Source organism: Barbatula barbatula, assembly GCF_947034865.1.
Source record: "Barbatula barbatula genome assembly, chromosome: 14".
Classification (NCBI taxonomy): domain Eukaryota; kingdom Metazoa; phylum Chordata; class Actinopteri; order Cypriniformes; family Nemacheilidae; genus Barbatula; species Barbatula barbatula.
The window spans coordinates 10,196,022-10,219,464 of NC_136777.1; the positions used below are offsets into that span (position 1 = coordinate 10,196,022).

The 23,443-nt window shown below is 36.6% G+C and overlaps 3 protein-coding genes across 6 annotated transcripts; 2 read left to right on the plus strand and 1 right to left on the minus strand.

Annotated features, from left to right (window-relative positions):
- The first annotated feature begins 1,600 nt into the window (after positions 1 to 1,600).
- On the plus strand, positions 1,601 to 3,983 carry sfr1 (SWI5-dependent homologous recombination repair protein 1). Its single transcript, XM_079472585.1, has 3 exons — positions 1,601 to 1,924; positions 2,153 to 2,449; positions 2,539 to 3,983. The coding sequence occupies exons 1-3, from the start codon at positions 1,844 to 1,846 to the stop codon at positions 2,728 to 2,730; spliced, it is 570 nt and encodes a 189-aa protein (XP_079328711.1). The 5' UTR covers positions 1,601 to 1,843; the 3' UTR covers positions 2,731 to 3,983.
- Positions 2,933 to 15,379, minus strand: cfap43 (cilia and flagella associated protein 43; the record flags this gene model as incomplete). The annotated part of the gene is made up of 38 exons (XM_079472584.1): positions 15,286 to 15,379; positions 14,841 to 15,094; positions 14,617 to 14,713; positions 14,087 to 14,254; positions 13,772 to 13,919; positions 13,514 to 13,676; positions 13,354 to 13,433; positions 13,108 to 13,239; positions 12,808 to 12,924; positions 12,481 to 12,561; positions 12,241 to 12,389; positions 12,036 to 12,139; positions 11,774 to 11,938; positions 11,077 to 11,240; positions 10,819 to 10,986; positions 10,556 to 10,686; positions 10,249 to 10,405; positions 9,850 to 9,945; positions 8,680 to 8,757; positions 8,470 to 8,595; positions 8,217 to 8,321; positions 7,965 to 8,081; positions 7,692 to 7,877; positions 7,401 to 7,607; positions 7,064 to 7,153; positions 6,361 to 6,441; positions 6,128 to 6,253; positions 5,771 to 5,890; positions 5,515 to 5,622; positions 5,225 to 5,311; positions 5,048 to 5,136; positions 4,714 to 4,912; positions 4,513 to 4,625; positions 4,239 to 4,398; positions 3,869 to 4,033; positions 3,606 to 3,686; positions 3,304 to 3,457; positions 2,933 to 3,108 (listed from the first exon to the last, which is right to left on the minus strand). Exons 1-38 carry the CDS (start codon positions 15,312 to 15,314, stop codon positions 2,933 to 2,935), a joined length of 4,971 nt encoding a protein of 1,656 aa, XP_079328710.1. The 5' UTR covers positions 15,315 to 15,379.
- Positions 15,380 to 15,798: 419 nt separating this feature from the next.
- Positions 15,799 to 22,302, plus strand: erlin1 (ER lipid raft associated 1). Of its 4 annotated transcripts, none has more exons than XM_079473011.1 (12): positions 15,799 to 15,925; positions 16,792 to 16,918; positions 18,270 to 18,351; positions 18,483 to 18,529; positions 18,626 to 18,687; positions 18,770 to 18,895; positions 19,235 to 19,308; positions 19,387 to 19,445; positions 19,544 to 19,635; positions 19,728 to 19,817; positions 19,904 to 19,983; positions 20,288 to 22,302. In XM_079473011.1, exons 2-12 carry the CDS (start codon positions 16,812 to 16,814, stop codon positions 20,513 to 20,515), a joined length of 1,047 nt encoding a protein of 348 aa, XP_079329137.1. In that variant the 5' UTR covers positions 15,799 to 15,925; positions 16,792 to 16,811; the 3' UTR covers positions 20,516 to 22,302. The 4 variants fall into 4 exon arrangements, with proteins under 4 accessions (XP_079329137.1, XP_079329138.1, XP_079329139.1 ...); XM_079473012.1 differs by having other exon boundaries at positions 15,819 to 15,961; XM_079473013.1 differs by having other exon boundaries at positions 15,854 to 15,925; positions 16,795 to 16,918.
- The last annotated feature ends 1,141 nt before the right edge of the window (positions 22,303 to 23,443 follow it).

Sequence of the window (23,443 nt, forward strand, 5' to 3'; positions counted from 1 at the left end):
CTTTTTTCTGATACATTTTTTCCTCTGACCACACCCTACTGATACAGACAACAGAACACACATGACTCACAAAGGTTTTAACTCCACCCCTATTCTTTCTCTCTGACCAGTGTACTAGAACTAGACCCCACACAAACGACTAGAAAACATGCTGTGAAAGGGTACGACAATCTCCATATAAAGTGTCGTCTTGGAAACAAGCTATAAAAAGAGAGAATATTTAGTAATAGATGTAAAGTCAAAAGTAGAAGTTTTATTTAGACACTGAATGTCTAAATAAGAAAATTACACAAATTAACTGAACCACAAAAGTAACAGCTTTCATTTAGAATTACAGGTTTTTCTTTGCCAAAGTGTTTCGTAAACAGGGTGGGTGCAAAAGTCAGATGTTGCTGAACACATTTCTGAGCACATTTCAAACATTTTTTTAAAACCACATATTTAATTGAATTCAGCACATCACATGATAGCTGGGTCCGAAAGCTAGGAAGCTGACTTGTTGCCTCACTGCCTCATGTGGCAATGACTTTGGGGGAAGCGTTGGGGCGAATGAAGCTCAGAGAAACACATTCGGACAGCCTTCAGAAGTAGCGTAACAGAGTTCTGTTTGAAATATAAACAGAGGGCAACTTTGTGATAACTAATTTAATATGTTAAAACTACTATACTAATTTCTCTCCAAAAATGCAATCCAAAGTTGTAAAAAGAGAAAACATTACTTTATTTACCCCAAAAAAACAAGTTGCAATAGTTTTTACTTCTGCATTTTGAAGCATTTCCGAGTGAAATTTAATTTTGAATGAGAAACAGAGTGGGCGTGGCTTTCGTCTTTCTTTTGATTGGATGTATAAAAAAAGTAGTTGCATTTTGAGATCGAACTGAGACCAGACTGACACTTGAAGAGGAAAAGTTAACGGATTCTCCGCCCAAGCCTTCTAACAGACGTAATGTAAGATGGTCATTATAGGACGGAAGCGCATTTTCAGATTTTAACTAAAGATTATGAGGGCACACACATTTTAAAATGAGAATGACCCACATTGATAATCTATTTACAATAAATGCTGCAGTATTTCATGAAAAAATAGACATTGCAATTTTTCTTTCACTTGGACTTTAACATACCTAGGCTACCCGCTTTTTTTATTGATACATGGGTGCAGTCAAATTTCCCCCGAAAACACTTCAAATAATGTTTCTGTTGTCCTGTTTCTGTATCATTTCATTGTTATATCGTTCATAGTTATAAAAGTTAAATAAACAGATTAAACAAACAAAAACACTTCTGAATGTCCTCTCCTTGAATCCTAGCTACATTATTTTGTAATGAGCAAATATATGTTTCTATAATTATATTTTTGTCTATAAAGCCACTTTCAGGCATCTGAACATACGCCTCCAGATCGAAAAGGACAAGAGAAACAGTTTACTCAAGAGACCCATAAACGTTACATTTAAAAAGTGGTTAAATAATATAGCCTAGAGAAAAATCTATATAACAATATATTTGCATAATCCTGAAAATGGATAATCTAGCTTCATTTGTCCTCTATCATTTTCCTCGGTGTAAAATATAAACGTAAGCAGCTTTTGTTAGAGAGACGGTTCAGGCCATTACGTATTCACAACTACATTTCCCAAGACTCTATTCGGCAAAGAGAACCCGGAAATGACGACAACATTAATGGCACTTGAACAAATTTCAAAACAGCGTTCTGATAATCTAACAGAAAGACCTTTCACCTGTTTATTTTCATTTACAGTTTAGTTTAACACCAGCAATCATGTGGAATTAGGGAGCCGTTTTCTCCTGTCATCGATTTCACGTCTCTAGAAGTGAATCATGGAGACAACGCCGAAAAAACGGTCAATTCCTGACACGAATACAACCCAGTCTGTCTCCAAAAGTTCCCGTAAAAGTGAGGTACAGAGTATTGTCTTTATTAGGTTGATGTCTGTTTTTCGGAGGATGCTAACATTAGCAAATAACTTGTATTGCACTAGACTGTAAGTTACTTCTTAAATATGACGTCGATTTGAACTTTTTACTTTTAAGTTTTTGTTGATTATGTTAAAAAGGATAAACACACTTTATATAACCGTTAAAAGGTTATTTGTGTCTCTGTTTAATGCTGTATTTACCCCACTGCAGCCCATGAGTGCCTCATTGAAAGAAAGATTAAAGAGAACCCGACGGACATTCATATCACCCCTCAGTGTTGTAAAACGCCTTAAGATTGAGGATGACAATCACTCACAGACTTCACACGTTTACAGCAATGTGACTGAAGATACTGATATTAACCAGAATGAAAAGAGGGAGCAAACAGACAGTCTACATAACACAGAACATGACCTGAGCCATCAATGTGAAGAACTAAGAAAGGAAGTGAAACAGAAGACAGAAACTCTGCGGAGATTAAAGATGGTCAAGATGTATAGAAAAAGGGTAACCTGTTAAATAAACATTTGTTTTAAAATAACTGTAATTAATGTTATTGCCGGTTGCTGATGCCTTTTTGTCTTGTTTTTTTGTAGAATGACCTGACCCAGCTGCAGAGGCTAATAGAGAAATGGAGATGCTGTGCCCAATCTGTGCTCTATGAACTTCAGAATGAACTGCCCACAGAAGGGGAAAAAATCAGTCTTTCCCATCTTTTAGACAAGTTGGGGATAGATGATAAAATCCTGCACTTTAATAGGACAGAAGAAGACTTCACAGACACATAAAATGTATGGCATGGTCAGAAGAACCCTCTAGCAGGTTTGCTGACTAAAGCATTTAGATAGTTTCACTAATATCTGGTAACGTGAATTTTGTTATTAAACTGTTTTGTAATTTATTGCACTTTTATGCTGTCAATTGTTTGAGATCAATCATTTTGTTTTCAACCAAAGTATGTAATAATAAATCTGATTTATGTATTCTGAATCAGTTATCTAGTAGTTGTGGAAGGGCTGGAAAGTTCTTCATACGCAATTTCTCCACATCAGCCCTCAGGAGGAGTATCTCTTGAGACTGCATTCTGGCAATGTTCACCAGCTTCTTTCTTCGAACAATATCTTTGTAGTGCTTTTCTGCCTCACTCTCCTGGTTGTCTCTCACTGCTGAAAAACAGGCAAAGAAATTCAGTCTTTATAAACCGTATGTAAAACAAAATCTTCAGTTTACAGTGTGTTAAAGAATTTATGACGAAAATGGTTCTGCTTGTGTTTTTTAAATAAGATCCATAGTGATCTGGACGGTTAAGGTTTTTATTATGAAAATGTATATTCCGGACCATGCTTTAATGTGAAAATTACCAGAAGCCTCATAAATATTTCTTGTCTCTGCAACGGTTAACTCCATATCATCCGTTTGTGAATCAAGGGCTGTGTTTTTCTCTTGCATCTGTGCGATCTGTCTGTCCAGGTGTTTTATCTGTTTCTTACAAGCCTCAACTTTTTTCTGATGAGCCTGGGCACAGAGAGAAGTCTGTCATCATCAAATCTTATTAATTTAATCATTCAGACGGGATACCTGTGCTTAGTCATACACATTTTACAGTCTTATTATCTAAGGTGCTTGAAAAGAGAGGTACGATGATTGTACAAAACAGATGTACCTTGTTTTGTAATGCTATGGTCGTCTCCAATATTTTGAGCTGCTTTGCCATCCTGTTGTCCTGATTTGTTTCGTTCAGATACTGAAATAAGAAAAATGCAAATAAATTATTAAAATAAGCATTTATAGTTCACTTTAAAGCAAGGAATGTGCTGTAGCGGTGTATACATTTTTAACTTACCCTAGCCTTTTTAAAGATAAAGTAACAGCAAACATATGATACCCAAGACTTTTATTTTTTTTAAAAACAACGCAGCTCAAAACCTCTTGAATCTCCTGAGTGACGCGCAGTGTCTGGATATCTCGTATTTTATTGCTGAGATCTTCCATCTGCATTCTCATTCTCTTGTGTTCCCACTCCTGCTGTATGATTCCTTTGCGAAAGTCTTTACATTCCACCATGCTGTTAATTTTCTGATATCCTAAAGCCTGAAAACAACACATCAAGAGTTCTTTAATGAATAATGGATGTGTAATGTATGCATACTGTTTATAGACAAAACAATATACATTATTTAGCAATTTGAAGAACCAATTAATAATTCATTTAAATTAGCATTTCGTTAATAAATTTAACTAGTTTGGCTTTTTTTAAACTAAAAGATAAGACAAAGGAGTAAGGTGATCTTGGTACCCTGATGGTGCTGTTCAGGTCCTCAATTACACTGCGATGGATCAGTAAAGCATCTTCATAATCAGCAATAAAGTCTTTAGCTTCCACTTCAACCTGACCTTGCTGCAGAACAACCTGCACCATGCAGTCCAATCTGAACCTCATCTTCTCTTCACAGAGGCTAGAAAAATATTAGGTATTAATATACTTAATGTGATCAGAAATCTTAATTTCCATTAATATTTCAACGTGCTATGTGTACCCTTGATGATATAAAAATTATAATGCTTCTCACCTATTAAGACTATCAATGAGATTTTTCATTTCACCATGAGCTTTGTCATCCTCATCTATTCTCCTATGCAGAAAAGCCTGCATCTCTGCCAGGGTCAATGCTTTCAGTTTCACCTACAGGAGTCAACACATGTAATTATAGCTCTAGTAGCTGTTTTTTGTGTGATCTGTTTTCTTTTGTATCCTGTCTAGGCATTCTCACCTGATGCTCACTTTCCACTTTGGCCTGTCTAGCCAAGCAAAACCTTTCCCACACAACTGGATCTAATCCATTAGGCATGTTCTCTGGACTGTCCAGGTCTTTCATTGCCTTCATCATCAGAGCGAGTCCCTCTAAAGCTGCTGTTCCTAACTGAGCTCTATCCAAGTTATTGTGTGTTTGTGTTTTTATTTTCTGCACCCTGTCAATCGACATAAAGGCCTTTTTTAATACTGGTAAACCCAGTTATATTTTCATATATAAATATGTCATGCACATATATGAATTGCATGCCTGCAGGGTCCTCATGTTTTAATCCCACCCCCTGAAATAATACCTGGGTCTGCGTTTGTAGAGTTTATAGAGATCATCAATAATGTTTCCAGGAACATCATAAAACTCTTTTCGAAATCCTTTTTCGAGAAGCTTTAAAAAAACAAAATGTTTTAAAGACGTTATGGAGAATAAACAGGCAATGATATAGCTGTAAGACACTGCATTTTCATAGCCTTACTTTGTCCTCAGCAACTGCACTATCGTATACGTCTCGAAAATCATCAACGACACCTTTTTGTTTTTTTAAATCCTCGCCAATTTTGTTCTGTCAGGATAGAGAAGTGACTCATACACAAGAACATTCTGTGCAAAACAATCTTCATAGAATCTGATTAGCATGCAACAAGTTTATTCTTGCACAACATGTTTGTCTTATCATCAGCTATTATAACTGTTCAGGTGCCAACTTCTGATGCCGTTTTTTGTTTAAGTACAAAAAGTCTATAAAAATATCTGAATACAAATCACCTTTAACATTCGTGCTCTTTCAAGATTAATGATCAGCTGCTTCTCTCTATTCAGGATCTCCTCTTCAGTTTGAATAGAGTGCACCAGAGTTGTGATCTTGAGCTCCTCCTAATAGACAAAAACAATGGTTTATGTGACAGGGACAAAATCTATTAGCACAATAGAAGAGCAGATAACATTAAATAACTAAAGGACATAGTTGTCAAGCCATGACAGTACACACATGAAAAGGTGATCATGTATTGTGTCATCTTACCTGGTATATGACCATCTCGGATTTCACCTTCCTTTGAAAAAGCTTTGTGAGTTTTTCATCAAAGGCCTGGGTAGCCTCTTTAATGGATGTCAGCAGTTTTTTCATTTCTGACTCTAAGATCTGGCTCAACAAAAAGTAAAACGGATTTAAAAGTGGTATTAAGATGGATTCATGTCGAATACTAAAATACAAAGAACAAATGTTACATATGGTGCAGTTTTCCTACATTTTCCAAAGAATCTTGAAGACTAGCATGTTTTTGGTTTTATAAATAAAAAAAAGAATAGAGGACAGCATCACAGAATGGGGCTTTTGTGCAAACGTTTTCCTTAAGGTTTCATGACAGACGCCACACACCTTTTTGTACTTCTCTTGCTCCTCCCTGAGCTCCTTTACTTTATTCTCATACTCCTTGAAGCTCTTTCTCTCTTCTTCTGTCCACTGTATCTCAGGTTTAGACATGAACTCAGGCTGAGGTACTTCCTGTAAGTTAAACACACATCTCTAAAGTGTTTTACCCCATTCTGTATTTTCCTCTTGATACATAGATTTCCTGTTTTAAACTTTCCAGAAAAACCCTGCCACCTCACCACTCTCAGGATATCCTCCTTTTTGAGGTCCAGGACTCCACCCATCATCACAATAAGCGCTTGATCTCTCACATTATCAGACTGCAATGGAAATCAAGACATCTGAGATCCTCTGAGACAATTAAAACAATCTACAGTATCTACACACTGGTACACATACAATTTCTGTAAATACAGTATAAGCTAGTTCTTCATTTTGTAGTTTAAAAAATGAATATTAAATGGATTAAAAACTGATTTACTTACTCAAATCTGTATAAATATCTTTGTTCTGATGAACACAAAGGAAAATATTTGGCTGTTCTTGGCCACCATTGACTACCATAGTAGGAAAAATGATAATGGTAGTCAAAGTGCCCCAGAACTGTTTGCTTTCCTATTCTGAAAAATATCTTCTTTTATGTTCCACAGAAAAAAACATATATAAAGCAAAATTTCCTGCTATGGTAGTCAATGGTGGCCAAGAACTGTTTGATTACAAGCATTCTTCCAAATATGTTTCACTGTGTTCATCAGAACAAAGAAATGTATACAGATTTGAAACAACTCGAGGGTGAGTAAATGAAGACAGAAATTTTTACTTTTTGGGTGAACTGATTGTTCATTTAATATGTTGTGATTGTTTATTTAACTGAGTGCAAGAGGTATTGGGGGTTATGAACGGTTAAAAGCACATCTGTTGTAAGGTGCAGTAATGCCATACTTTTGCCGCAAGCCCCTGGAGTTTTTCCTCCTCTCTTGGCTTTTCTTCTTTTTGCTTCTTCTCGGGGGTTAGGTATTTCTCTACCTTGATCTAGAAACACTCATATTAATTTGCCTGTCAGGCCCATTGTTAGCATTAATAAATCAGAATATAGTACATGTTTGAATGAGTCTGCCATAAATAATGAAATTATTAAAAGATGCTAGACGTGGGAGATTTTAAATGGTTGTATGTTCAAACTTGTTAGAGAAGCTAGTTGCGTCATTAATTGTACAGTAACCTAAAACCAAGACCTTATACAAATCCCTTCTCAGCCAGTCATCCTGTGTTACTGTACCTCAGAGTCAGTCACAATCAGAGCTCTCTCAGGACACTCATTATCTGTGAGAGTAGGCTCCCATTGGCTTTCCCTTAGGTCCAGTTTAGCCATAATTTCAGAGGTACGGTTGTTCTTCTCTCTAACACGGTTGATTTCCTGTTCCTTCTGCTTGTACACAGCCTCAAATTCTTCGTTGAAAGAGGTCTTCACTTTGTAGATAACATCCTATAAAACAGACATATGTAATGTATTAAATTACAGAGTGATAGGTTTTATACTGTTTATAGTTACAAGATAAGAAGCCGTCACCTTCAGCAATGTGATTTGGTTGATTTTCTGCTCTCTGATGTGTAAGTTGAACTGGTTGTAGAGATACGTATTGAAGCCTCCGTACAGAGAACTCAAACTGCCTGTTAGAGCAGGACTGTCAGTCTCACTGTCCTCTGAATCCTTGTCTTCCTCATCCTTCTTCCATTGTAGAAGAACGTCTTGGATCTATTAAAACATTCAGATTATGTGTGTCATTTGTGCCTGGGTAAATTACGTTGAGTTTTAAATGAGGATTTGGTTTCATTCATTTACTTGTGAATCTGCCTGTTCAATCTGCCTCATGGTCTCAACCCTATGAAGTTCATTGAGTTCTTCTTCAGTGCGTTCCTTCATGGGGTAGTTCTTTACCTCATAATTTAAATGAAAGGCCTGGGGCAAAAAAGTACACAAAGACTCTTGGTGAGCATATTATGTTTCTAGTTCAACCAAAGTTAAATCAATGGTGGATGTGGATTTTGTTTCATAAAGTGAATACTTCCCGCAACATTCTATTCAGAATAATACCTTTATGGCTTTTCCTTTGATTTTCATGGAATCCCAGCATTCCCTCTTCAGAACCTCCCTCTGATAGCATTTAGCAAGATTCTCCATCTCTATCTCCTTCCTCACCTTAAATGACATAAATATGCAAACACAAAACATCACAGTAAATATCAAACTAGTTACAGCAAATCAAATTTACAAAATGCTACTGTATTCATATTATCACTAAAATATAAACGGCTCTTGAATATCTCTAAGTAACAGTCATGTTTACCCTGGTTACTTCTTGCTCTGCCTCAGACTTTAGCCTCTGCTGCTCTTCAACATCCAGGTTAAACTCCTGTTGCTCAAGTTTCTCAATTTCTGGTAGACTCTCATTCTCCAGCATCATAGTCTGAATCTGCAGGGATCCAAAGACTAATTGGACAAATCTCTTCAAGAATTGTTAGTGTAAACATAAGTGAAGTAAAATGCTGTGTTGTACCGTGTCACGCAGAACCTTTATGTTTCTTCTAAGGGTCTTCTTTACATCTGAATACTGCTGAGTCTCCTCATGGTGAATCTGTTTAGATATGAAGACCATGACGACAATGGAAAGCTGCACAGGGTTTTAGGATTTATGCATTATCGTTGAAAGTTGAGATAAAAACCGTATAATATATGATTTTAAAGAAATGTGTACACAGTGCACACTGTTAGATTATGAGGCCATTGACTGGTATAACTGTATCACATCACTGATTTAAAGGAGTGTAATAATAATAATATGCTAGTGTTATTTTTAAATCAGAAATATGAAGCCTGCACTTTTTATTTGTTAAGGGCTTGAATAATAGCTTTGGTTTGTTATTTTCAAATATATTTTTGTGCAAATCATCTTTTTGATGTTGTTTCTAGGTGAAGGAATTTTAGTTATTTCATTTTGGGGCGTTATATTTTTTAAATAAACAGTGCTTCATGAAAAGTTACATCTTGTTCAAACCCTTCCAAGTCATATTTTGGTATCTTCAGAGAGAAACAAAGCATTGAATGATTCTGTGTTTCAGTACTGGTATATTGGTTTAGTATATCACAGAACTGTTCAAGTGGTCATTCTGTACTTTTCCACAGAGCAAAAACATGCTAATTGTAAAGCTGAAGTGTGCAAATTGGGATTTGTTGGTCATTGGTTATCAACAGTCTCACAGGAGTTTGTGACATTGTCAGTTCAGCCTTTAATCTTTTAACTTTCCCCTTTATTTAGACATTTAATGTCACCCAGCACGACTCTCAATCGAATGCATTTAATAAAGTTTTAATCATATGTATAAATATATATCAACGCAATCTGATGGGAATTCATACCTATGTTACAAGGTGGCTCATTTATGTGAATTCCTATTTCCTATGATCTCATTGGTATATTTTGTAATGATCCGACTTTTCCCCGTAACGTTAGGTTTAGGGACGGGGTTAGGGGAGTCATTTATCATGGTTTTGCCACCTCGTGATAAATAAAAATATTTGTCTATTCGGCTGTGATTTTAGGGTTTTGGGTGAAGTAAGGTGTTGGTTAGTCACATCCTAAAATGTCTTTTGATATCAGGTTATAAATATATAAATCACAAGGTTAGTTTTATAATGCATGAATAAATAAATAAATGATAAAACTGACCGCATCAAGTTTCTTCTCAAGCCATGTAGAACTAGTTGGGGATGCAGAGTAGCTTTCCTCCTCATTTTCACCACTTGTCTTTCCTTTAACATTGACCTTTAGGAAGATTTCAGGAAAATTATTTGTAATGTTTTGTGACAGTGTAAGATGCATTTTAGAGTAAAAGTCTGTGTGCAATGATTTTTTCAAATAATTAACATCACAAATACCTTTTTGTGAGAACTAAACAAATATTAAACAACCTCACAACATTTAGCTGTGCAGCTTGTGTGTGTGCATGTATATCCCGTTTAGAATTAAACCATAGCATTGTACAAACCAAACCTGAATAAACAATACAAAACAGTGCAAATACAATAAAATATAAACAACAACAGAAAAGTGTGTAATGTTCTATACCTCCTCTGTATGAATCAAAGACTGCGCTTGTGGATTCCAGTCACTCATTCTGGTAAGGATTCTGTTTTCTATAGATGCTTTGGACTCAAAAGACTCAGCGGTCAACTGACCATACTGGGCAGCTGCATTAGCTTTGCCAGCCCCAGAAAGCTTTAATCTGTTGTTGAAGCATTATTAACATAAGGGTGAAAAGGCAGAGAGAATGCACAGCCTTTTATTAAGGTTCTACTATATTTCTCAGTTTGATGTGTTTATTTAAAATCCTTTCTAATGGTTGGTGGAGCATTTTTTGGAATGCAAAGCTCACCTGAGCCTGCAACAGACAAGAGAGCCATCCCTCAGGCCTGTAGTGATGATGGTCTGACTGTCTAGAGTAAAGCAAACAGAACCGACTCCACCCTGCCAACATGAGTGGCACTGCAGCTGCACATACCTGTCCTACACATCATAGGCGGGTACAACAACGTAGCAGTGAGAAATCTGGGCAGTTTCCTGGATACATGTTGCTCCTAGCCCAGTGCTTACAAATACAGACAAAAATATGATTATGTCAGTTCTAAGAGACAATACCATTGAAGAGATCTCACAGAGACGCAGCAGTCCATCCCTGCCAACAGTTGCCAACCACATTTGATGAGGAGAAAGCTGTAGAAATGCAGGGCCCAGGAGATGCCCCCCAGCCTCTTCCTCTGGAATCAACTGTACTGATTCTTGTACCTTGGAGAACTTTTCTTCACCCTGTATATCACATGAGAACAGTTAGGAGCAGTGCCAACAAAAATAAATAAAACTGTTCATGACTGTGTATGGTATTTGTTTTTATTGCACCTCAGGGATAGTAAATCGCTGCAAGACTTTTTTCTGCTGACAGTAACCAAATATCTTGTTGGTGGCCAAGACGCAAGAGCACAGAGTGTGAGGGAGCTCATACAGACAACTGTGAAAAACTTCTTTTCGCAGACAGCCGCGAACATCCACACAACCTGTTGAGTCTAGGAGTGGCACATAATTTTGAGAAACATTGCCATAATAGTTGTGTCAAAATATAACCCCAAAATTAATCACACTTAAACTGTATGAATGTTTTATTATGAGATGATCAAATGACACCTGAAAACAAATTACACTACCCTTTTCAAAAACGAAATGTCATTTTTAAATAATCCAAAACCAATTGGTCCCAAGATAATTTAGTTGCCCTATACAGGTGTATTAGCTGCGTAACCACAGGTGTGGTTAATCACAATTACTAAGGACATGTTCCATTGGTTTAACAACCATGAAGTGCCCAAAATATATTTTTTTATTATAACTATGAACTACATATGAAATATTGTTTTAAAATAAATAAAATCAAAACACTTTTTGCTTAATGTATGCATGAGCTTTCTCTAACATATGCACTTTGAATGCCATATTTTTAAGTGTGGTCTAAATGTACAAAATGTTTCGTCATTTTCCTCTAAACATTATTTACAGTAGCTTTCCATTTGCTGTTCTCATTTATAGAGTATTTCTGAAGTACCTGTGAGCTGCTGTACAAACAATGTCAGCAGCAGAAGCACACTCCCCTCACTGGTTTGTCCTTCTGTCTTCTCCTCCATCTGTTTGCTGCATAGCACCAGGACTTGAACCTGACCGTTGTCTTTATTGTACTGAGTGGACAGGCTTATAATGGCACCTGGGACCTCTAAAATGTATTAAAACAATATCTTAAAAATTACTTCAATGATATCTTACAAAAGGTGGGACAAAACACTACAAACTGTGTCATTCTAAAAAAGTACCGATCCATCCAATAATTTCAAATCCTTTTGACGGCCTTGCATCCAGCACAAATATGTGTGAATCTGATGCTCCAGTAATTAAAAAGTTTCCACCTTGATCAAACCTGTTCAGAACAATATACACGGTAAAGATTCAGTTCATATTCAGCTCCGCTTCAACTTCAAATATGATAGAAATTGATATTGATACTGAGAAGAAACTCACACTAAATTGTCTACAGGAACATGGTAGAGGTGAATTCTATGTACTAGTCTGGGCTTCTCTTTTTTGGTCATCTCTACAAACAAGACGTCTCCTGTAACTGTCCCTACAGCAGCATACTGCCCTATGAGGCAGCATGCTATACTGGTCACCTGAAGTCGAATCAGACCAAAAAATATAGGTTAATGTATAGCAAAATCATGATTAGAATAAAATGACTGTGTATAAAACTATAGTACTAACATTTGTGTGTAAAAAGATGGAGCCCATGCAAAGTCCACTATCCAAAGTCCACAACTGTATCTCTCCTCCCTCTCTGACTGACTGCAGATAAAGAAAAGACAAATTACATGTAGGGTTGACATACAAAACGCTATTTAAAAAAACCTTTAAAATAAAAAATCAGTAGTGACAATGACAAAATGTCTGTATGGATTATCTGTTTCTAATTGCATTTAATTTATATATTTATATTATATAATATTATCATATTTACAATATATGAATACTATCATATTCTAATATAACGTATATTTGTTTACTGATCACAATTGATAAAAACATTTTTACCAAACAAAGGTTTCTCTCAGTGTATACTGGAGCAACACCCACGAAATCTCCACAGAGGGCATCCCGGACTTTTACAACTTTGTCCTTTAGCAATGGTTTTAATCTGTAAACACAGCCCTGTGAAGCAAAATAAATCAAGATTTTTGATACCAAGAGCATTCAATAATTTTTCTGGCCTATAATTAATTCTGGCATAAATATATAGGGTGTATAATGTATAGGGTGATATGGGGTTGTGTCATTTATATTATAGCAATTTACAGTATAATTTTAAACATACTCCGTTATAAATACACTTACTGTATTAGAAGTTATTAGCAATGTTTCACAATCAGGGGAAAATATTATGCTTGATACTGCCTCATCCAAAGCCAGAGTCTGAACCACTTCCAATGTATTTCCTTTAATTTGAATGTTTCGTAAAATGCCATCCTGCAAGAGATTTGTAATTGCTCTTAAATTTCAAAAGAATCTGTCTGTCTCAAATTATAAAAGAGATGTCTCTATGTATGGTTATCATCGTGGCCACCATAATTACTTTCTTACATTTCCTGCAGCAAAGAGATTGGAGTCCTGCATTGCAAAACTCTGGAAACTGCCCTCCTGCAGGGAAGTTTCACCGTCATCTGTGGCATAACAATTAATCAAAATCAATGTGTTGAATCAATTTGTAACATAAAGTGAAATTAGTGAGTATTCCCCTTACCTATATTTATACCATTGGTTTTCGGTTTGTATAGAACAGAGATGATCAGAGTATCAGGATTCACACAAAGGAGAAAGCCTTCCTTGCTCCCAACATAAAGGTCAGAAGAAATTGACCAACAGATGGCACTTACACACACCCTTGGTTTTATTTGTTTCAAAGGCTGTTGAGACACAAAAAACGATTACCTGAAGACACACAAACATGAGGGCGAGATTCGATATTGTGAGACCACTCTACTTAAAATATGGCCAGTACCACAAAATTGTCCGCTCTGTCCCCACTCAGCCCAGCGACGGCTGAAATGGGCATCTGAGGGCCCAAATATGTCATCTTTCCATTTTCCTGAGAAGGGTTTGCTTCATGTTCAACCACTGAAGCATCAATAGCAGGGAGATCAACAACACTGCCAAACAAACATTAAAAAGATTACTGGTAAAGTATACAATCAATATTATCTTATGTTTGTGCATCAGTCAGAAACCCATGTACATTGATAGGCATGAATCTTGTTATTTTTTATATACAGTAATCAATTAACAGTGACATCTGCTGGTAAGGAAACTCCTCTACCTAGGTTTCATCAAATGAAAGTCGCCACATCTTTCAACATTCCAAATGGCGAGGGACCTCGAGTTTACAGCACAAATTTGACACCAGTTCATGGGATTAAATACCAAGTCCATGATGCCCTCTCCCACCAGTGGATGGCTACAAAGTGGAACACAACTCTGCCAGTTCCTGCAAGAGTTGACCTTGAGATTTATCACACTTAAAACCACATTACAAAACTACAATGCAAAATGTAACATTTTCATGCTAATCTCTGGTGAAACTAACGTACTGTTAAAAACGTGTTGATATAAACTTAAATATACATTTGTCAGAAATGAAATTACAAGAAATGTTTCATCTTTATACACTGATATATTACAAAACTTTAATAAACTTTTTACGTTATTTGGCCGTTTTCATCTAGTCTGTTTCCATTAAACAGTATATCAGTATAAAAAGTGATTGATTTAGGTAAATAATAATGTATATATAAAGTATATATATATCTATATAAATCAAGTTTGCGAGGAAGATGCTTAGCATTTTACCATAAAGTGATGGTGTGATCAGGTATGTCGGAGACACAGGCTAAATAAGGACCAGAATCACACAGTGTAAGAGTAGTGTAGCCCAGTTTAGCAGTACCTATAAACAAAGAATGAACTACCATTAAGATTTTTGCACTCCAGTCATTTTTATCAACAATATGTTTAAGAGCATTAACTAATGTATATGTGTAAAGCAATAAGTCAGCTCTGGTCTAATGACTGACCTTTCAGTTCACACATCAGCTCAAGGTCTGGATAGTTATAGACAAATATTGAAGGATTGAGTTTTAGGTTAGAAAAGGCAAGAAGCCTGCGATGCCCACAGGCTGTAAAGGCTCCGATGCCAGACCCAGGGCTCTGCAGAGTCTTCGTCGTTTTAGTGTCCACATTGAGTAAAACAATGAAATTTCCACAGGTGTAACATGCTGTTCTCTTGTCGACAAATTTAACAGTGCCATTGGTGTATCCTTGCACCCACCTTAAACAATATACAAACTGCCTTATTTATGATAGGCTATATTGTGATGATACTTGTCATACACACTGAACTAATGCTAGTATAGCTTATAGAAAATTGTTGTCCGTACATAACAACGTTACAGGCTATGTAATATCAATAATTATTTAATATAATTCTATTCTTGTTAAATAAATAATGCGTAAACTCACCGAACTTCCAAGCTTCCAAACACATCCATGCTAGCGTGTCAGTTGACCCTCTGAGCGTGCGTGTGTCTCCATAACAACCGAAAACAACACGTGGACTTGAGTGCGACCGATTACACATAATTTAAGGATTGTTTTATTGACTAAAAGTATAGTTTATGTCTAAATGTTTATCTCCTTAAAAAACGTCTAGTTACAATATCAAACGCTCCCTTTTTAAAGTAGATGGGTCCGTTTAAACAACAGAAAAGAGGCTATATTTATGTAATTAAATTAAGTGTTATTAGCAATATTGGTTATGACAGTAATTTTTCATACTCATGAATATGGTAAAATAGTATTGGTAAAATAGTATTAACCTATACACGAACAACATCTACCACTTATAAGAAAATATAATAAATTAAATCTATAATATAATTGCATTGTCTCTCGTTCTCTTTTGTTCTGCTAAATCAGGTTATTTTGTGTGTCAGAATCGGTCAGATATTAAAATCACTATAATAGCTAAAAAGTACTTTTATTTTGAAAGAGTGTTCGAGACTGATTTTGAAAGGGAAATGGTCCGTGTGTGAGATTCACAAAGCGTTGCAACAAGGAACCTTCAACCTACAATGTTGGGCAGCGCCTCGTGAATAATAAAGTAATGTCCAGTGAAAGTGAACTTAACGAATGATCGGTAAATGCATCTGTCGGTTTGTATAAGCTCGTCGTGTGTCACGTTTAACTTGACAGAAGCTCGTTTTGACACAAGGTTTGCTTGTATATCAGATAATGAACGTTAGCTTAGCCAACCGTAGCGACCGTGGAAGCGCGCGGGCGTTGGTTAGCTTAAATGTATCAATGCGTTACTAGGGTGGCGGTTTTACGGGGGATAGAACAGCCTTTATGAACTATAGTCGTAGTTTTATGTTTAAACCGTAAGAAAACCCTTATCAGTTGTGTCCTGTACAGTAGAATGGGCGAGTCAGCATTTCATTTTAAGAAGTCGCTTGCCAACACGGATAGGGTAGGATATGTAAGAACTCAGTTTTAAAACCTTGCCAGTTGCCGACCTACAAACTGCTTGTGGTGCCTAAAAATCTGTCTAGGTAGGCTGCAGCTCACTTTGAAACGAAGCCAGAGGCTGCAATTCAGGCTCACTGACAGTTTATGGTAAACACCCGTTCCCTTAAAATAGCTGTGGGTGTCAAAGTTCTCAATGGTGCATATTGGGCGATATGGGAGGGCATAATGTAGTTTGTGTTTATATATTTGCATTGCACTGCCATAGTGCTTCCGTGTCTGTAGGGCAGTGGGTGGCCTTTTATGGACTTGGAGAGCCTGTTATCTCGGTTTACTTTGCAGCTCTTCAGCGATTATAGATTTGTGTGTGTGTGGGCTCACATGAGTGGGGGTTAAGACGCACAGGCTGATCTGTGTCTTATCTTGTGTTGTGTTTTTTTATATACATTGTGTGTTTATCATAGGGATCAGCTCAGCTCTCATATCTGCAAACCTTTCTTTCAGCAGGTGAATGCTGAGGGATAATGGCACATGTTGGAGCTGTAGTTGCAGCATTGGCTGGTTTTATGTCCATTCTGCTACATTCTTCCATACACAAGATTGAAGAGGGACATTTGGCAGTTTATTACAGGTGAGAGCATTGATGTAATGAAAATGTCTGGGCTGCAGCTATCGATTATTTTAGTAATCGAGGATTCTACTGATTTTTCCATTGATTAATTGGGTATTCGGATCATTTGTATTTTTCTTTATTAAAGAGCATTACTAAATATACAATAGAAAATAAGACAGGTCTCTTTAAAATGAACAACTCATTTGTTTCCTTTTTAGAATAGTTTTTTATTGCTGAAATTGCATACATTAATATCTGTGAAAACTAAATCCATTTAGTACATTCCATTACCGTATTACCTTCAAAATGCAATATAATACAAATGTATGAATAAAAATAAAAAGATTAATTTCAAAGGTTTTTCTATTAAATAGTAGTATATTTGTCCACATAAGAATACAGAGTTAACCGTACTTTTGTATTGGCAGGTTGTCTAAAGACGCACTTTTTTCTCTGTTTCTTCACTCGAACCATAAAATGTTTGTGAAATATACTCTCTGGAGATAAAGTTCATGTGTTCATGTTCTCATACAGCGCAAACAAATTCATGAGCATCACGTGTGTAGCACGTTAAACTTTGCTGTTCATTCACTCAGACATGCAGAACAGCTAGATGGTATGTGTAATTAACAGGATTCGGCATCCACAAGTCCGCATCTAGTTTGTTGGACATAATGAAGCAAGAAATCAACATGTTTTACATGTACAGAGTTTAGCGGGCTGTGTGTTAGTAATAATGGTCCGTGGGGAAATGCAGTAGGGCATGTTTTTTTTGTTAAATGGATGAAACAAAGCTTCGAGGCAAAAACAATTGCCTCGATGATTTTTTGCAATAGACTTACTCGAGGAATCTTTGCAGCCCTAAAAATGCCCTTGGTGGAAAACCTTTTAGCATTTCTGTTAAGATAGTGTAAGTGTAAAGGTGTTTGCAATGCACATATTGTCCACATTTTTTTTTCCGAAATATTATTTGTCATCCCGTAGAAACCGTGCACACTGAGTCGAAGCGTATGAATTCATCCGTTCCAAAAGAAAATTGCTAAACAATACAGCCTGATCCTACGTTCGCTCTGCCTCTCTTCTTATCTCTTTCATCCCTCATTGACAGTACCTCGCTAGGTAGGCTGTCCTTACTCTCTGCCTGCATTTTCTCCTGTACGATTTTTGTTTATGACGGATGAAAATATCGGAGGTAGTGAATTGACACAACGTGAGGTCGTATACAAATTTGGATGCAAATTTGGACTATGTGCAATTACCTGTAATATTATTTTTATACGAATTAATCCTGCTCCATTGCATTCATTGTGATCATTATTTTAATGGATTTGTTTATTTTAATGTCAATCTGCATTTATGTGTTTTTCAGAGGAGGAGCTTTGCTAACCAATCCTAATGGCCCGGGATACCATATAATGCTGCCTTTCATTACTTCATACAGATCAGTGCAGGTACAAATATCCATTATTACAACAGCTGTGGATGTTCACCATTAGGCCGTTTTGCATAAATATGGGAACAAAGGTGGGGTTTGTCTTGAGGCTTTTAAAGATTTTGTGCCTTTTGTTTGTCACTTGTATAGACAACTCTGCAGACGGATGAAATAAAAAATGTGCCTTGTGGCACCAGGTAAACTTTCGTCTTGTTTGTATTGTCTAAAACAGCATAAAAAAGATAATAATGGCCATTCGATTATATTGTGAGACTCAACTTTGTCTTCCACAGTGGGGGTGTCATGATCTATTTTGACAGAATTGAAGTAGTCAACATGCTGGTTCCATTAGCAGGTAAGAGCCTTATCCCGGGCTTGATCATTGTTTTGATATTTTTTTAAATTGTTTTTATGCACCTTACTGTTCTTCTTTTCAGTAATTGACATTGTGAAGAACTACACTGCAGATTATGACAAGACTCTCATCTTCAACAAAATTCACCATGAGCTCAACCAGTTCTGCAGCGTACACACCCTGCAGGAGGTCTATATAGAGCTGTTTGGTGAGTTACTAATATCTCAAATAAAGTATACTTATAGGCTGTGAATACTTATGTACATGTGCTTTTTTGTTTTTTATTTTAATACATTTGCAAAGATTTCAAACAAACTTCTTTCTCATTGTCATTATGGGGTATTGTTTGTAAAAAAGGAATATAATGGGAAAAAGGGAAATAATGAATTTAATCCATTTTGGAATAAGACTGTAACATGACAAAATGTGGAAAAAGTGAAGCGCTGTGAATACTTTTCCGGATGCTCTGTATAGGGCAATTCCTGCTAACTAATTGTTTGTTTTTTTGTATACTCAAGTTATTGAGTTTAGTTGTTTTTTTTCACAGACATAATTGATGAGAACCTCAAGACGGCTTTGCAGAAAGACTTGAATGCTATGGCTCCCGGACTCACTATTCAGGTAGGACTTCTGTTACGGTCTCTGTGGTTTCAGTTTTTACTGTAATGGCAAATCACACCTTGGCATGTTATTTTGCAGGCTGTGCGAGTCACCAAACCCAAAATTCCTGAGTCAATTAGAAGGAACTATGAGCTAATGTGAGTTAGCTTGTTTAGATGTGATTCAGTTTAAGACACTTTTTCCCTTAAAATGGTCTGGTTTTCATAATCCATTTAAAAAAATGTGTTGTCTGCAGGGAAGCAGAGAAGACCAGACTACTCATCACAGTTCAGACACAGAAAGTGGTGGAGAAGGAAGCTGAAACTGAGAGAAAGAAGGCTATCATAGGTGGACGTCCTACAGATATATTCATGCTTAATGTGTGAAGATTCTAGAGAAACACTGGGGCATCTGTTCTCATTCATCCTGCTCTTTTTCAGAGGCTCAGAAATTGGCTCAAGTGGCAGAGATTCACTTCCAGCAAAAAGTAATGGAGAAGGAAACAGAGAAAAAGATCTCTGAAATAGAAGGTCTGATGTACCTGCAGACTATAAGTGTTGTCACGGCATGTGTCTTAGTGCGTTGCTTATCGAATGGTGTTTTTGGATTTTGACAGATTCTGCTTTCCTGGCGAGGGAGAAAGCGAGAGCAGATGCAGAGTATTACACTGCTGCAAAATTTTCTGAAGCCAACAGGGTAAAATACATAATGTTGTCATTGATGTTTGTGCTTGTTGTTTTGTCATTTTTATTTGAACAAACGTGATGTATTGACACCGTAATGTTTTGCTCATAATTCAACATTCAAGCGAATCGTTTTAAACTTTTTTTAGGTGCTTAAATATACTATAGAACTTCAAATATAACTCAAAGCTGTAGCTGACGGGGCTATCGTTCACAGTAAACACATGGAGGCGTGCTCACACATTCTTTCAATAGAGACGATTTCACACAGGATATGCTTGTGTCATTTATCAGATCCCTGTCTCCCTCCTCCACAGCTAAAGCTGACACCAGAGTATCTGGAACTGATGAAATACCATTCCATAGCAGCAAACAGCAAGATCTACTTCGGTCAGGACATCCCAAACATGTTTGTAGACACCAGCGCCTCCCGGACAACCACAAGCCAGGGTGCAGCTGACTCAATGGAGCAGCTGGAGTCCCTGAGTATGAAAGAGGGTCTTAAGAAAGCATCCAAGCCCAAAACAGCCAAAGAAAGCCACTGAGGGGGAGAGCTGTACCCCCCACTCTACCCTCCTACTCTCTTTCTTCTTTTTCAATCTCTTTCTTTGTGGGGCATGGGTGCTTGTGTGGCATGCTGACATGGATATTTTTCACTCTCGTGCTGCAGTGGGGTTGGGTACTGTGAGTCAGTCAGCTGAATACGCAGAGTTAGAGGCTGTGGTTTTACAGCAGTCACATGTGGACGGAAACAAAATGTCTTAAAATGAGGCAAACATTTTCAAACGTTGTCTCATCTGTGCTACTGAATATTGCCAGATTAAATTGTCGTAATTCATATCTTTATACCTTCCAATGGCTTGCATTAGCATGCTTTTTTCTTTCTCTAACTGTTCCTCTTAACTTGCTTTTTCAAATCCATGTTAGATGTTTGTTTGATGCAGGCTGATGCATCCGTGTGAAGTATGTGAACATTTAGAGCCTTTTGCGTTACTGGAACACTAATCTAGAAAAAAGGAAGCGCAGCTACAAATGGAAGACATTTGACAAGTTTGGTGTCCCCTTTTCTTTAATGTTATTTAGGAGATAACAGCCTCATTTTTGTGGTCCCTAAGTATATTATAGGTAAAATTATAATTTAGTTTAGCCACAATTGCAGAGATCTATGGCTTTTACATTACAAATTTATATATAAAAATTCGATCATTTCAGTTTTTCATTTTAGTTTTAGCTTAATCTCTCTAAATAATTATCTGATTACTCCTGTGCAAATTTTAAGTAATGTCAGAAATAGTGGGTTTGGTGTAGTGTTTTGTGGCGTTATGGGTGCCCTGTGGACACTTATTTGAACTGTTGATTCATAGAAAGTTTCACAAGCTGAGCATGGGTGTGGGGCTTTCAAAGTGAAATACTTTTTGTTTTCTTAGAGTTTGAAAACCAGGGATTGTGGCTTTGTAAAGCTATGAGACGGATATGCAGCGGTTGGATATGTGGTCTGACTGGAAATGACCTCTTGCATGTTTTGTCATTAATTGAAATACGTTTGAAAGGGAATCTAATTAAAATAAGGGCTGCTGTGTTATTAGACACAAAGAAATTTACCCTTACAATGTCTGAGATGCATACATCTGGAAAGTTATCATACATTAAAAATGTTATGTTTGTCACAGTCCATTGATGTCCTATAGCCACAGAAGTTTCAAGATGTCACCACTAGGGGAGGCAAGAGCTCTTTAGGAATCAAAAGACTGAACAACATAAAGCCAAATGAGCAAGGTGTCTGCCTTAGTTACTTTTTTCAATAGTCACAATGCATTAAAAACCATCCAGACAAGGTTCTGAAGGATATGTGTCTGTTAGTGCTCTCGCTCTCTCAGGAATGGAGTCCTGAATGTTAACTTGAATGACCTGATTCTTTAGAAACCCTATACCAAAAGCCTCAGATCACTTCACAGACATCTGAGTCAAATACAGCGGTCATATTTTAACATCTTATGGGCGAGCATTCAATTAATTTAGTTAATTCTCTTAGTGTATCTTTGTTACACTGGTTATGGCTTCTCTTCTTCCTACAGTTTTATCAGGGTGTAAGTTTAAATGTTTTAGAAGCTTAAAGGAAACTCAAAGCCTGATACAAATCTCATTGGTTCTTATGATTAATGAAATGAGAAGATGAAACTTTGACTGCCCTGGAATAAACCCACTCTGTGAATGTCACTTTTTTTATGTCAGCATAATTTAAGCTCCTAGTTTTAAAACATTTATATGCAAACTTTTTAAAGTTTTGACACTGTTTAATTCTGTGAAATAAAACCTATTTTGATACCATGGAAATGACGTGTGGTATGTTTGCTGTTGACGCTGAGAGAGCGAGGTTGTGAAGGGAAGATAATTTCATTAGATGACGCTTCCAAAATGTTATAGTATGTGATAATCAATCTTCTTGTTTGCACATTGGGGAAGTTCACTGTTCATCATCGTATACCATTGAAGTGTTTCAACATAGTTGTCAGAGATTGTATCATGACTTTTCAAATAGTCTACCTAGTTCTTCGGGGAAAAACTTTCAACGTTTCTGGTGTGTTTGAAATTCAAGTTATTGTCTTATCATATTTCCTGCCATTTTGTTTTATGAAAGTCTGATAATAATGGCATTATAATTTCCCCAAAATATTCCAACAACTCGAACTATCAGTATTGACCCATAGAGTATTAATGTGAACTTGCAATGCTTCAGTAAGAGGTTTTGTCCGAATAATGGAATTGCATCCCCAGTGAAACAAATATGCCTGCTTTGACTTTTGATGTAGGAGTTCTACCCAGTCAGTCTACACGAGTGCAAAAAGGACAAAGGAAGGAAATGGTCACTCAAAGAGTTGGGCAAAAGGTCTGTGTTTCCAGCTGACCTTAAAGAGAAAACCGAAATTTAAACTCCAAAGGACCCCCTGTAAAAATATCAGTTATTTTGACATACGTAACCAGATTAGAACCAAGTTAGACCTTTCGATACCACAAAGATAATAAGTTGCTTGTTTAAAAAAGATTGGGCGTTTTATATGGGCCCAAAAAATTATATATATATATATGTTTAGTTTAATGTGTGCTTGTGACAGTGTCCGGGATGCTCCACATATTTCCATCAGGGATATACAGGAAATGGCTCCACCAAGAGTAAAGGTGGGGGTGTAGGTGGATAGACTTATTCATGATTTTTTTATTATACTTTTTGTTGTTGACATAACATTATTGTCGTACAAACACAAACAGTGTTGTCCACATTGTTTAATATAAATAGTTTACTTGAGATGTTACCATTCTTATAAACTTCATGAAGGAAATCCAACTGAACCAACTTTAAAATAATATTCACAGGAGAACAGGAATGACTCCCAAATGACTTATATAGGATGTATCACTACACAGTCTTACTCAGCTCAGTGATGGTGGCCAAATTCTTTCCCTAGTTTAATGAC

What these genes read in the sequence shown, in the direction of transcription:
- sfr1 (XM_079472585.1), top strand. Translation starts at nt 1,844, where the DNA reads ATGGAGACAACGCCGAAAAAACGGTCAATTCCTGACACGAATACAACC. An exon ending in AAAGTTCCCGTAAAAGTGAG is followed by an intron (nt 1,925 to 2,152) that starts GTACAGAGTATT and finishes ACCCCACTGCAG; the next exon opens with CCCATGAGTGCCTCATTGAA. An exon ending in TCAAGATGTATAGAAAAAGG is followed by an intron (nt 2,450 to 2,538) that starts GTAACCTGTTAA and finishes GTTTTTTTGTAG; the next exon opens with AATGACCTGACCCAGCTGCA.
- erlin1 (XM_079473011.1), top strand. Translation starts at nt 16,812, where the DNA reads ATGGCACATGTTGGAGCTGTAGTTGCAGCATTGGCTGGTTTTATGTCC. An exon ending in AATGTGCCTTGTGGCACCAG is followed by an intron (nt 18,530 to 18,625) that starts GTAAACTTTCGT and finishes TGTCTTCCACAG; the next exon opens with TGGGGGTGTCATGATCTATT. An exon ending in GGTCTATATAGAGCTGTTTG is followed by an intron (nt 18,896 to 19,234) that starts GTGAGTTACTAA and finishes TTTTTTTCACAG; the next exon opens with ACATAATTGATGAGAACCTC.